General features: G+C 47.5%; 1 protein-coding gene and 1 long non-coding RNA gene across 5 annotated transcripts in view; one reads left to right on the top strand and one right to left on the bottom strand.

The window, feature by feature from the left end:
* LOC141157047 (uncharacterized) overlaps positions 1-13,857 on the top strand; it is a 168,387-nt gene that overhangs the window by 42,102 nt on the left and 112,428 nt on the right. The gene's annotated exons all lie outside the window — the stretch shown is intronic.
* CACHD1 (cache domain containing 1) overlaps positions 1-13,857 on the bottom strand; it is a 148,906-nt gene that overhangs the window by 30,360 nt on the left and 104,689 nt on the right. Inside the window, exons 8-10 of the mRNA XM_073643817.1 lie at positions 5,251-5,400; positions 4,804-5,037; positions 331-480 (exon numbers count right to left, since the gene is read on the bottom strand). Coding sequence (XP_073499918.1) covers positions 331-480; positions 4,804-5,037; positions 5,251-5,400 — 534 coding nt within the window. The remainder of the gene's footprint in view (positions 1-330; positions 481-4,803; positions 5,038-5,250; positions 5,401-13,857) is intronic.

The raw sequence follows: 13,857 nt of genomic DNA, 5'->3' as shown, positions 1-13,857 counted from the left end.
GGTTGTAAAAGCCGATTTAACGTGCCAAACTCCTTGGCACCGCAGCTCCCCACTTGTTTATCTTGCAGGTTGGTCCAACTGCTATTTGATCTCTCGTCATTTTTTTTTCTCCTTTTTTTCGCACAGACACTTAGTATTTATCTGTTCAATGGCCAAACTTTGCAGTTTTGTGAGGCTACTTCAGGATAGCCCGCCATTCTCTGCAGTGTTTATTGTTACAGGGGGACGCAAGCCCTGGAAAAAGAAGCACAACGCGGAGCCACGTAAGGGGTTACAACACCTCGCTGGTATGCGGTGCAGCACATCCTGCCCGCAGGATCACAAAGATACCTTTGTTATCTATGAGAAACGTGTACGAGGCCAGGGAGTCCTGGTAGTAGGTAACGTCCTCGAGGATGTAAGCGAGGTTCACATCTACGCCCACGATTCCCAGGAGAAGGTTCCCAAAATAACACGGCTTGCTGACGGTCATGATTAGACCTGAAACACACAGAACGCAGGTGTGAGATGGAACAGGAGGGAAAAGTTACAGAAACTTGGATCAAATTTAGCCCAAGAAACCCTGCAGGAGTTTTCCAACTTTGTAATGAAAAGATCCAAAACTTTTTAATATAGTTAAAAGTTTAGTTTTGTCACCATGTTCAAGAGCGCCGATTGCTGTTAATAAACCGCAGAGGCTAAAAAAGTTGTGTCCCAGTACAGAGCTAAATCACATCAACTACAGTGCGTTACAATGTATCAGCGCAGCTCCGGAATGTTTAGATTTCAAAAAAATGATCAGATGCTAAATAAAGAGAGGATCCAGTATCTGTATATTATAATAATAATAGTTTTTATTTTTATAGCGCCAACATATTCCGCAGCACTTTACAAATTTTAGGGGGGACTTATACAGACAATACAGAATAAGCATATCTCATATCGAAAGGAGTGAGGGCCCTGCTCGCAAGCTTACAGTCTATGAGTTTGTATATCAGAGGGTCTGGTCTGGTGTCTGTATATGGGTGGGTTTGGGGTCTATATACGTGAATAGGTGTCGTTTGGTGTCTGTATACCTGAAGGGGTCTAATATGGGGTCACGTCTGGTGTCTATATGGGTGGGTCCGGTCTCATGTTTGTACATAAGGAGGGGTCTGGTCTAGAGTTGATATATATGAAGGGGCTGGCTGGTCTGAAGTTTCTAAGCCAGAATCTAGTCTGGTGTCTGAATGACTGGCCGGTCTGGAGTCTGTATACAGGAAGGGGCCGACCGGTCTGGAGTCTGTATACAGGAAGGGGCCGACCGGTCTGGAGTCTGTATACAGGAAGGGGCCGACCGGTCTGGAGTCTGTATACAGGAAGGGGCCGACCGGTCTGGAGTCTGTATACAGGAAGGGGCCGACCGGTCTGGAGTCTGTATACAGGAAGGGGCCGACCGGTCTGGAGTCTGTATACAGGAAGGGGCCGACCGGTCTGGAGTCTGTATACAGGAAGGGGCCGACCGGTCTGGAGTCTGTATACAGGAAGGGGCCGACCGGTCTGGAGTCTGTATACAGGAAGGGGCCGACCGGTCTGGAGTCTGTATACAGGAAGGGGCCGACCGGTCTGGAGTCTGTATACAGGAAGGGGCCGACCGGTCTGGAGTCTGTATACAGGAAGGGGCCGACCGGTCTGGAGTCTGTATACAGGAAGGGGCCGACCGGTCTGGAGTCTGTATACAGGAAGGGGCCGACCGGTCTGGAGTCTGTATACAGGAAGGGGCCGACCGGTCTGGAGTCTGTATACAGGAAGGGGCCGACCGGTCTGGAGTCTGTATACAGGAAGGGGCCGACCGGTCTGGAGTCTGTATACAGGAAGGGGCCGACCGGTCTGGAGTCTGTATACAGGAAGGGGCCGACCGGTCTGGAGTCTGTATACAGGAAGGGGCCGACCGGTCTGGAGTCTGTATACAGGAAGGGGCCGACCGGTCTGGAGTCTGTATACAGGAAGGGGCCGACCGGTCTGGAGTCTGTATACAGGAAGGGGCCGACCGGTCTGGAGTCTGTATACAGGAAGGGGCCGACCGGTCTGGAGTCTGTATACAGGAAGGGGCCGACCGGTCTGGAGTCTGTATACAGGAAGGGGCCGACCGGTCTGGAGTCTGTATACAGGAAGGGGCCGACCGGTCTGGAGTCTGTATACAGGAAGGGGCCGACCGGTCTGGAGTCTGTATACAGGAAGGGGCCGACCGGTCTGGAGTCTGTATACAGGAAGGGGCCGACCGGTCTGGAGTCTGTATACAGGAAGGGGCCGACCGGTCTGGAGTCTGTATACAGGAAGGGGCCGACCGGTCTGGAGTCTGTATACATTAAGGGGCCGACCGGTCTGGAGTCTGTATACATGAAGGGGCTGGCTAGTCCGGGGTTTGTATACATGAAGGGACGGGCTGGTCTGGGGTCTGTATACATATGAAGGGACTGGCTGGTCTGTGGTCTGTATACATATGAAGGGACTGGCTGGTCTGTGGTCTGTATAGATATGAAGGGACTGGCTGGTCTGTGGTCTGTATAGATATGAAGGGACTGGCTGGTCTGTGGTCTGTATACATATGAAGGGACTGGCTGGTCTGTGGTCTGTATACATATGAAGGGACTGGCTGGTCTGTGGTCTGTATACATATGAAGGGGCTGGTTGGTCTGGGGTCTGTATACATGAAGGGACTGGCTGGTCTGTGGTCTGTATACATGAAGGGGCTGGCTGGTCTATGGTCTGTATACATGAAGGGACTGGCTAGTCTGTGGTCGGTATACATATGAAGGGACGGGCTGGTCTGTATACATGAAGGGGTTTGGTCTGGCTTCTATATAGAAGATAAGATCTGGTCTAGGGTCTATATATTTATTTAGGGGGTCTGCATTCATTTTTTGCGTGCGCTGAAGGAAGTCATAAGGACCGTCCTCTGTAAATTTCCAGGGCATGCAGAAAAAGTTTGCAGCCCTCGTCAGAATCTCTCACGTTTCATCAATGAAACTGGGACACAACTCTTTTTTTTTTTTTTTTTACAATGATACAAAGTAACAAATCGTAATTTTATGAAAAACACCATCCAGACCAAATATAAGGTTACAACCCCAAAAACGGCTGGACTACAATGAATTACAACTCCACATACCTACAAATCACACCTTTTGTCATATCAGCACTAAGAGGGTTAAAAACACATGATAAAATCAGACAGGCAAAAAACTAAACATCCAGGGATCCACTACATCAGAGCAACACCAAGTGCTCAAAGCTGCCAGATGGCAAATAAGCAAGTATAGAAAGTCATCACAAGCGGCCGATCTCCAGTGATAGAGGCCCGATGTCCTGTGATCATTTTTATCTGCGCTGGAGATCGGCCGCTTGTGACGACTTTTTGTACTTATTTGATTGACCTCCCTTTAAACAATTATTTATTTTTATACATTTTTTTAATCATTTATTATTTTTTTTATTTAACTGCATGTATTTTTGGCTAAAAAAAAACAAACATTTTTGCTATTGGGCTTCATGAAAAGTTTTGAATGGTTTGACTTTTACAGGCTTTTTGCTTCCCTGCATGTTCAACTTTAATGTGGTCTATAGTCAGAATTCAGCTGCGAGAAGCTTAGAAAAAGCCAGATAAGTGAGATACAAACTGTCTTGTCAGGACGCGCTCACTGACTGATTCTCAGTTAGATCTCGACCACTTTCTCTTGTTAGTGCAGTTTCCTCACAACTCAAGAGCAAGAGGCCGACATTCAACTGAGAGCCCGTCAGTGAGCTCGTCCTGACAGTCTTAGGCTGCGTTCACACATTGCGTATTTTCGCGCGCTTTTTGAAAATACGCAATGTGCTTTGTGTCTGCCAGCAAAGTGAATGGGAAATTCACTTTGCCGTTCAGACACTGTGTAATTTTACGCAGCGGGAAAGCGCAGCTGCGTAAAGAATTGGCATGTCAATTCTTTACGCAACTGCGTCCTGCGCTTTCTCACTATTGTGCCCATTATAAGCGATGGAATTACGCAGCGGTGTTCACACACTGCGTAATTCCATCGCTTTTTTTACGGAGGCGCAGGATGGATACTCACCTACCCGATGTCAGGGGAGAGGCGTCCGGTCCGCTCCAATCCCGCGCTTCCAGCATCTGCCGGTGAGCCGATCAGCTGTTAGCTAACTGGCTTGTAACCGGCCGGTCAGCTGATTACAAGCCGGTCAGCTGACAGTCTGCTGATCGCTTCACGGCAGATGCTGCAAGCGCAGGACGGAGCGGACGCGTCTCTCATCCATCGGGTAGGTGAGTATCCATGGTCTGTACATACAGTGCTAGGGACACACACACGACACAGACACAGACAGTACACACACGACACACAGACACAGACAGTACACACACGACACACAGACAGTACACATGTCACCCTTCATTTCACACTGCGTTTTTTGCTGCGCTTTTTTACGCAGTGTGTGAATGGAGGTGCTTTTTTTTACCTGCGCAAAAAAACGTAGGTAAAAAAAGCAGGAAAATCCGCAGCGTAAAAAAACGCAGGGAAATATGCAATGTGTGAACGCAGCCTAACAGGAAAGTTTAATATCCTTTTTTTCTTCTGAGCTCCTCTCTCCTAATTTCTGACCACAGACCACACCAAAGTTGAACGTGCAGGGAAACAAAGGCCCTAGGTTCTCTTTCTTTGACATAAAATACAATGGGGCCGGAATGAGTGACAATTTGCCAATCGCCTTGTTAACACCATTGCAACACAAATGAAAACCACCATTCTTTACACTGCAGGTTGTATTCAGAAAACAGTGCTTAGGACTCACCGTCGCCCATTTCGTCAGAGTATGGAAGGCTGAACACCGCCTCGTCAATCATGCGGTTCGGCAGGTTTGTATAAAATCTCCCCACCGTCGTCTCCAGGTTGCTGAGCTGATTTAGGACCATCATGCTCCCCTTGGTGACGGGAAGGCCGCTCTTATCAGAAAAGCCATATTTTGCTGAATTCTGCTCTGCGAGATCACGGAGGAACGCCAACTCCTTCAAACCGGTCACTCCCTCTAATAAGAAGAACGGGGAGAGAAACACTGTAATACTTCATCTCTCCTGTGGGGGAGCTGCAGGGACATTGCACATTTGCTGCCAGGTTTATCCACAGGAGGACACTCAATGACCAGCTAATTATCAAGGGACTCTTAACAAGTACGGCTTGTCCAAAGCAGAGAACCCCTTTAGGTATTGTACTCCCCACCCCCTATAAACTATGGCCTCACCGTTCATTATGGCGTACGTGAGGATCATGACCGAATTGTTCATCTGACTGTTCTCCTCGTTAATGGCTCTCAGAGTGGATTTCTTATCCTCCTCCGAGGAATCCCTCGAGGTGATTCCAGCGGATAAATAGATAATCACCAAGTCTGTATCTGAGAAAGAAAAGCACAAAGAATGTAAAGAAATAAGAGTTTAACCAACCGCACCACAAACTCATAAGACATTAGGAGCCAGGATGTGTCAGGTCACATATGCCATTGCTCTCTGGTATCAGGGGTTTTGGAAGTAACGCTAATATGCTCTTTGTGTAAAGTCTGAAATTACCATTAAAGCCCAATTATGAATGTGAAAGATTTAAGTACCCCCCCACTCACCCCCATCAAAAAAACTTCTATAAACACTCAAGGCTACATGATAGGAATCCTAGTGCAACAGACCAACAATCCTAGTGCTCAGATAGATAGATAGTTAGATAATAGATAGATAGATAGATAATAGATAGATAGATAGATAGATAGATAGATAGATAGATAGATAGATAGATAATAGATAGATAGATAGATAGAGGTAGGTGTGGGGGTCTGTCTACTGGCGGGTCTGGTGTGGGGGTCTGTCTACTGGCGGGTCTGGTGTGGGGGTCTGTCTACTGGCGGGTCTGGTGTGGGGGTCTGTCTACTGGCGGGTCTGGTGTGGGGGTCTGTCTACTGGCGGGTCTGGTGTGGGGGTCTGTCTACTGGCGGGTCTGGTGTGGGGGTCTGTCTACTGGCGGGTCTGGTGTGGGGGTCTGTCTACTGGCGGGTCTGGTGTGGGGGTCTGTCTACTGGCGGGTCTGGTGTGGGGGTCTGTCTACTGGCGGGTCTGGTGTGGGGGTCTGTCTACTGGCGGGTCTGGTGTGGGGGTCTGTCTACTGGCGGGTCTGGTGTGGGGGTCTGTCTACTGGCGGGTCTGGTGTGGGGGTCTGTCTACTGGCGGGTCTGGTGTGGGGGTCTGTCTACTGGCGGGTCTGGTGTGGGGGTCTGTCTACTGGCGGGTCTGGTGTGGGGGTCTGTCTACTGGCGGGTCTGGTGTGGGGGTCTGTCTACTGGCGGGTCTGGTGTGGGGGTCTGTCTACTGGCGGGTCTGGTGTGGGGGTCTGTCTACTGGCGGGTCTGGTGTGGGGGTCTGTCTACTGGCGGGTCTGGTGTGGGGGTCTGTCTACTGGCGGGTCTGGTGTGGGGGTCTGTCTACTGGCGGGTCTGGTGTGGGGGTCTGTCTACTGGCGGGTCTGGTGTGGGGGTCTGTCTACTGGCGGGTCTGGTGTGGGGGTCTGTCTACTGGCGGGTCTGGTGTGGGGGTCTGTCTACTGGCGGGTCTGGTGTGGGGGTCTGTCTACTGGCGGGTCTGGTGTGGGGGTCTGTCTACTGGCGGGCCTGGTGTGGGGGTCTGTCTACTGGCGGGCCTGGTGTGGGGGTCTGTCTACTGGCGGGCCTGGTGTGGGGGTCTGTCTACTGGCGGGCCTGGTGTGGGGGTCTGTCTACTGGCGGGCCTGGTGTGGGGGTCTGTCTACTGGCGGGCCTGGTGTGGGGGTCTGTCTACTGGCGGGCCTGGTGTGGGGGTCTGTCTACTGGCGGGCCTGGTGTGGGGGTCTGTCTACTGGCGGGCCTGGTGTGGGGGTCTGTCTACTGGCGGGCCTGGTGTGGGGGTCTGTCTACTGGCGGGCCTGGTGTGGGGGTCTGTCTACTGGCGGGCCTGGTGTGGGGGTCTGTCTACTGGCGGGCCTGGTGTGGGGGTCTGTCTACTGGCGGGCCTGGTGTGGGGGTCTGTCTACTGGCGGGCCTGGTGTGGGGGTCTGTCTACTGGCGGGCCTGGTGTGGGGTCTGTCTACTGGCGGGCCTGGTGTGGGGTCTGTCTACTGGCGGGCCTGGTGTGGGGTCTGTCTACTGGCGGGCCTGGTGTGGGGTCTGTCTACTGGCGGGCCTGGTGTGGGGTCTGTCTACTGGCGGGCCTGGTGTGGGGTCTGTCTACTGGCGGGCCTGGTGTGGGGTCTGTCTACTGGCGGGCCTGGTGTGGGGTCTGTCTACTGGCGGGCCTGGTGTGGGGTCTGTCTACTGGCGGGCCTGGTGTGGGGTCTGTCTACTGGCGGGCCTGGTGTGGGGTCTGTCTACTGGCGGGCCTGGTGTGGGGTCTGTCTACTGGCGGGCCTGGTGTGGGGTCTGTCTACTGGCGGGCCTGGTGTGGGGTCTGTCTACTGGCGGGCCTGGTGTGGGGTCTGTCTACTGGCGGGCCTGGTGTGGGGTCTGTCTACTGGCGGGCCTGGTGTGGGGTCTGTCTACTGGCGGGCCTGGTGTGGGGTCTGTCTACTGGCGGGCCTGGTGTGGGGTCTGTCTACTGGCGGGCCTGGTGTGGGGTCTGTCTACTGGCGGGCCTGGTGTGGGGTCTGTCTACTGGCGGGCCTGGTGTGGGGTCTGTCTACTGGCGGGCCTGGTGTGGGGTCTGTCTACTGGCGGGCCTGGTGTGGGGTCTGTCTACTGGCGGGCCTGGTGTGGGGTCTGTCTACTGGCGGGCCTGGTGTGGGGTCTGTCTACTGGCGGGCCTGGTGTGGGGTCTGTCTACTGGCGGGCCTGGTGTGGGGTCTGTCTACTGGCGGGCCTGGTGTGGGGTCTGTCTACTGGCGGGCCTGGTGTGGGGTCTGTCTACTGGCGGGCCTGGTGTGGGGTCTGTCTACTGGCGGGCCTGGTGTGGGGTCTGTCTACTGGCGGGCCTGGTGTGGGGTCTGTCTACTGGCGGGCCTGGTGTGGGGTCTGTCTACTGGCGGGCCTGGTGTGGGGTCTGTCTACTGGCGGGCCTGGTGTGGGGTCTGTCTACTGGCGGGCCTGGTGTGGGGTCTGTCTACTGGCGGGCCTGGTGTGGGGTCTGTCTACTGGCGGGCCTGGTGTGGGGTCTGTCTACTGGCGGGCCTGGTGTGGGGTCTGTCTACTGGCGGGCCTGGTGTGGGGTCTGTCTACTGGCGGGCCTGGTGTGGGGTCTGTCTACTGGCGGGCCTGGTGTGGGGTCTGTCTACTGGCGGGCCTGGTGTGGGGTCTGTCTACTGGCGGGCCTGGTGTGGGGTCTGTCTACTGGCGGGCCTGGTGTGGGGTCTGTCTACTGGCGGGCCTGGTGTGGGGTCTGTCTACTGGCGGGCCTGGTGTGGGGTCTGTCTACTGGCGGGCCTGGTGTGGGGTCTATCTACTGGCGGGTCTGGTGTGGGGTCTGTATATTGGCGGGTCTGGTGTGGGGTCTGTCTACTGGCGGGTCTGGTGTGGGGTCTGTCTACTGGCGGGTCTGGTGTGGGGTCTGTCTACTGGCGGGTCTGGTGTGGGGTCTGTCTACTGGCGGGTCTGGTGTGGGGTCTGTCTACTGGCGGGTCTGGTGTGGGGTCTGTCTACTGGCGGGTCTGGTGTGGGGTCTGTCTACTGGCGGGTCTGGTGTGGGGTCTGTCTACTGGCGGGTCTGGTGTGGGGTCTGTCTACTGGCGGGTCTGGTGTGGGGTCTGTCTACTGGCGGGTCTGGTGTGGGGTCTGTCTACTGGCGGGTCTGGTGTGGGGTCTGTCTACTGGCGGGTCTGGTGTGGGGTCTGTCTACTGGCGGGTCTGGTGTGGGGTCTGTCTACTGGCGGGTCTGGTGTGGGGTCTGTCTACTGGCGGGTCTGGTGTGGGGTCTGTCTACTGGCGGGTCTGGTGTGGGGTCTGTCTACTGGCGGGTCTGGTGTGGGGTCTGTCTACTGGTGGGTCTGGTGTGGGGTCTGTCTACTGGCGGGTCTGGTGTGGGGTCTGTATAGATGGAACGATCTAACTGGATTTAGTCTGGGGACTGAAGGTGTCTGGTCTGGCTCCTGTAGATATGGAGATGTCTAGTCTGGGCTCATGTTTCTGTATACGGGGTGGGTCCGGCCTGGGGTTTATATCTTACTTAAGGGTAAGTGTATATGTATATTACGCATCCACACGGCAAGTGTCAGGTCCTCTAAGTATCTCCTTAAAATTATTAAACTTTTTGTGAATCACTAGAAGAGCTGCTTTGCATTTATCCGAACTCCCAAAGATTACTCCAGGGTTTAAAAACTAAAGCACGGTATGCCTCTGCCAAGTCTTTTTTCTTTTGTTAAGTAATAGTAGAAGAAAATGGAAAAATGTTGGCGGAGTTCTGCTTTGTATATAATTTGCCAAGACAAAAGCCTAAATGCAGGATGCTGAGAAAATAGATTTCCCCAAAGAACAATAGGAGACCTGCATTTAACATCCGCTCTCACTGGTAACATGAGAGGATACAAAAGGGATAAAAAAAACTAATATATACATATAATGCATACATATGCAAAAAGTGAGGCCAATCACTGCTCCCGGGGTGGTATACAGGGACACCACCAATGTGTTACACAGCCGGATTTCACACAGTATCTGTTTTACAGGCAGCACATACAGTCCAGCCATTGTCTGTATTCCACACTTGGCCTTTAACACATATATGGCTTTATTGTGAAGTTTTATTAAAAACCCCAATGGGAAATATCTGCAGCAACACGAGCAGAATACATTTCTATTAATAAACATCTGCTCCATTAGTACTAGTCTGAATAGGGTCAGGTTCACGCAGCGGGGAGCAGTTTAAGGTAATGTCTCACTGGTGAGTTCTGTAGCTGAGGTTTTCATATACCAGAAAATGGCTGAAGTTTTAGTAGTTTGCAGATTGTGGAGTTATAGCTCAGTGTCTGCAATCAGTTATATCTTTTATCCTAAATCAATAAAGCCAGAGAAAGCTAAGTGACAACGAGTATGACTGATGGAAGACTGACAACTGGCAACTACTCAGACCACTTCAGACTAATAAAAACCAGGTATATATCTATAATATTGCCCCTATGTACAAGAATATAACTACTAGAATACTGCCCCCTATGTACAAGAATATAACTACTATAATACTGCTCCTATGTACAAGAATATAACTACTATAATACTGCTCCTATGTACAAGAATATAACTACTATAATACTGCTCCTATGTACAAGAAAATAACTACTATAATACTGCTCCTATGTACAAGAATATAACTACTATAATACTGCCCCTATGTACAAGAATATAACTACTATAATACCGCTCCTATGTACAAGAATATAACTACTATAATACTGCCCCTATGTACAAGAATATAACTACTATAATACTGCCCCTATGTACAAGAATATAACTACTATAATACTGCCCCTATGTACAAGAATATAACTACTATAATACTGCCCCTATGTTCAAGAATATAACTACTATAATACTGCTCCTATGTACAAGAATATAACTACTATAATACTGCCCCCTATGTACAAGAATATAACTACTATAATACTGCCCCTATGTACAAGAATATAACTACTATAATACTGCCCTCTATGTACAAGAATATAACTGCTATAATACTGATCCTATGTACAAGAATATAACTACTATAATACTGCCCCCTATGTACAAGAATATAACTACTATAATACTGCCCCTTATGTACAAGAATATAACTACTATAATACTGCCCTCTATGTACAAGAATATAACTGCTATAATACTGTTCCTATGTACAAGAATATAACTACTATAATACTGCTCCTATGTACAAGAATATAACTACTATAATACTGCTCCTATGTACAAGAATATAACTACTATAATACTGCCCCTATGTACAAGAATATAACTACTATAATACTGCCCCCTATGTACAAGAATATAACTACTATAATACTGCCCCTATGTACAAGAATATAACTACTATAATACTGCTCCTATGTACAATAATATAACTACTAGAATACTGGCCCCTATGCACAAGAATATAACTACTATAATACTGCCCCCTATGTACAAGAATATAACTACTATAATACTGCTCCTATATACAATAATATAACTACTAGAATACTGGCCCCTATGTACAAGAATATAACTACTATAATACTGCTCCTATGTACAAGAATATAACTACTATAATACTGCCCCTATGTACAAGAATATAACTACTATAATACTGCTCCTATGTACAAGAATTTAACTACTATAATACTGCCCCTATGTACAAGAATATAACTACTATAATACTGCCCCTATGTACAAGAATATTATTACTATAATACTGCCCCTATGTACAAGAATATAACTACTATAATACTGCTCCTATGTACAAGAATATAACTACTATAATACTGCCCCTATGTACAAGAATATAACTACTATAATACTGCCCCCTATGTACAAGAATATAACTACTATAATACTACCCCTATGTACAAGAATATAATTACTATAATACTGCCCCTATGTACAAGAATATAACTACTATAATACTGCCCCTATGTACAAGAATATAATTACTATAATACTTCTCCTATGTACAAGAATATAACTACTATAATACTGCTCCTATGTACAAGAATATAACTACTATAATACTGCCCCCTATGTACAAGAATATAACTACTATAATACTGCTCCTAAGTACAAGAATATAACTACTATAATACTGCCCCTATGTACAAGAATATAATTACTATAATACTTCTCCTATGTACAAGAATATAATTACTATAATACTTCTCCTATGTACAAGAATAGAACTACTATAATACTGCCCCTATGTACAAGAATATTACTATAATACTGCCTCCTATGTACAAGAATATAACTACTATAATACTGCCCCTATGTGCAAGAATATAACTACTATAATACCCCCCTATGTATAAGAATATAACTACTATATTACTGTCCCCTATGTACAAGAATATAAGTACTATAATACTGCTCCTATGTACAAGAATATAAGTACTATAATACTGCTCCTAAGTACAAGAATATAACTGCTATAATACGGCTCTATGTACAAAAATATAACTACTATAATACTGCTCCTATGTACAAGAATATAACTACTATAATACTGCTCCTATGTACAAGAATATATCTACTATAATACTGCACCTATGTACAAGAATATAACTACTATAATACTGCCCCTATGTACAAGAATATAACTACTATAATACTGCCCCTATGTACAAGAATATAACTACTATAATACTGCTCCTATGTACAAGAATGTAACTACTATAATACTGCTCCTATGTACAAGAATATAACTACTATAATACTGCCCCCTATGTACAAGAATATAACTACTATAATACTGCTCCTAAGTACAAGAATATAACTGCTATAATACTGCCCCCTATGTACAAGAATATAACTACTATAATACTGCTCCTATGTACAAGAATATAACTACTATAATACTGCCCCTATATACAAGAATATAACTACTATAATACTGCCCCTATATACAAGAATATAACTACTATAATACTGCTCCTATGTACAAGAATATATCTACTATAATACTGCCCCTATGTACAAGAATATAACTACTATAATACTGCCCCTATGTACAAGAATATAACTACTATACAGAATATACAGAATGGGAGGAATAGAGCTAAGCAACAGTACATGTGAAAAAGACTTGGGTATACTAATAGATCATAGACTGAACATGAGTCAACAGTGTGATGCAGCAGCAAAAAAGGCAAATACAATTCTGGGATGTATCAACAGAAGCATACAGTCTAGATCACGTGAAGTCATTATCGGTCTTTACTCCTCTTTGGTCAGACCTCATCTGGAATACTGTGTACAGTTTTGGGCACCACATTTTAAAAAAGACATAGACAAACTGGAGCAAGTTCAGAGAAGAGCGACCAGAATGGTGACTGGTCTGCAAACCATGTCCTATGAGGAACGGTTGCAGGATTTGGGAATGTTTAGCTTGCAAAAAAGAAGACTGAGAGGAGACTTAATAGCTGTCTACAAATATGTCAAGGGCTGTCACATTGTAGAAGGATCATCTTTATTCTCATTTGCACAAGGAAAGACTAGAAGCAATGGGATGAAACTAAATGGGAGGAGACACAGATTAGATATTAGAAAAAACTTTTTGACAGTTAGGGTGATTAATGAGTGGAACAGGCTGCCACGAGAGGTGGTGAGTTCCCCTTCAATGGACGTCTTCAAACAGAGGCTGGACAGACATCTGTCTGAGATGATCTAGTGAATCCTGCTTTGAGCAGGGGGTTGGACCAGATGACCCAGGAGGTCCCTTCCAACTCTACCATTCTATGATTCTATGATTCTATGATACTATAATACTGCTCCTATGTACAAGAATATAACTACTATAATACTGCCCCCTATGCACAAGAATATAACTACTATAATACTGCCCCCTATGTACAAGAATATAACTACTATAATGCCGCATATTTGCCCATTAGAGATAGAATCTTCTCCAAGTTTTTTTTTTTAGTTTGATGAAACTATAAAACCTGCCAATTATTGCTGTCCTAAACGAGAAGGGTAAACAGTGCCCGGGAGCCTCTCAACCCCGGATCTGGAGCACGATGAAAGAGGCACGCACTGTATTGTGTGAAGACGTTTTGTTCTGCAAATACTCCAGAAGAATTTGGATTTCTACCTTGTGTTCCTTTTAAATAAAAGTATTATGAGGAAATAAAAAAATCAGCTGAGGTGCATTAAGTGCTAAATTTAAAGATA

This window comes from Phyllobates terribilis, unplaced genomic scaffold (assembly GCF_046119375.1).
Source record: "Phyllobates terribilis strain yellow unplaced genomic scaffold, ASM4611937v1 Scaffold_8__6_contigs__length_399053987, whole genome shotgun sequence".
In the NCBI taxonomy this organism is placed as follows: Eukaryota; Metazoa; Chordata; class Amphibia; order Anura; family Dendrobatidae; genus Phyllobates; species Phyllobates terribilis.
Note: the sequence above shows the minus strand (reverse complement) of the source record. Positions and strands in the feature narration are given on the sequence as shown.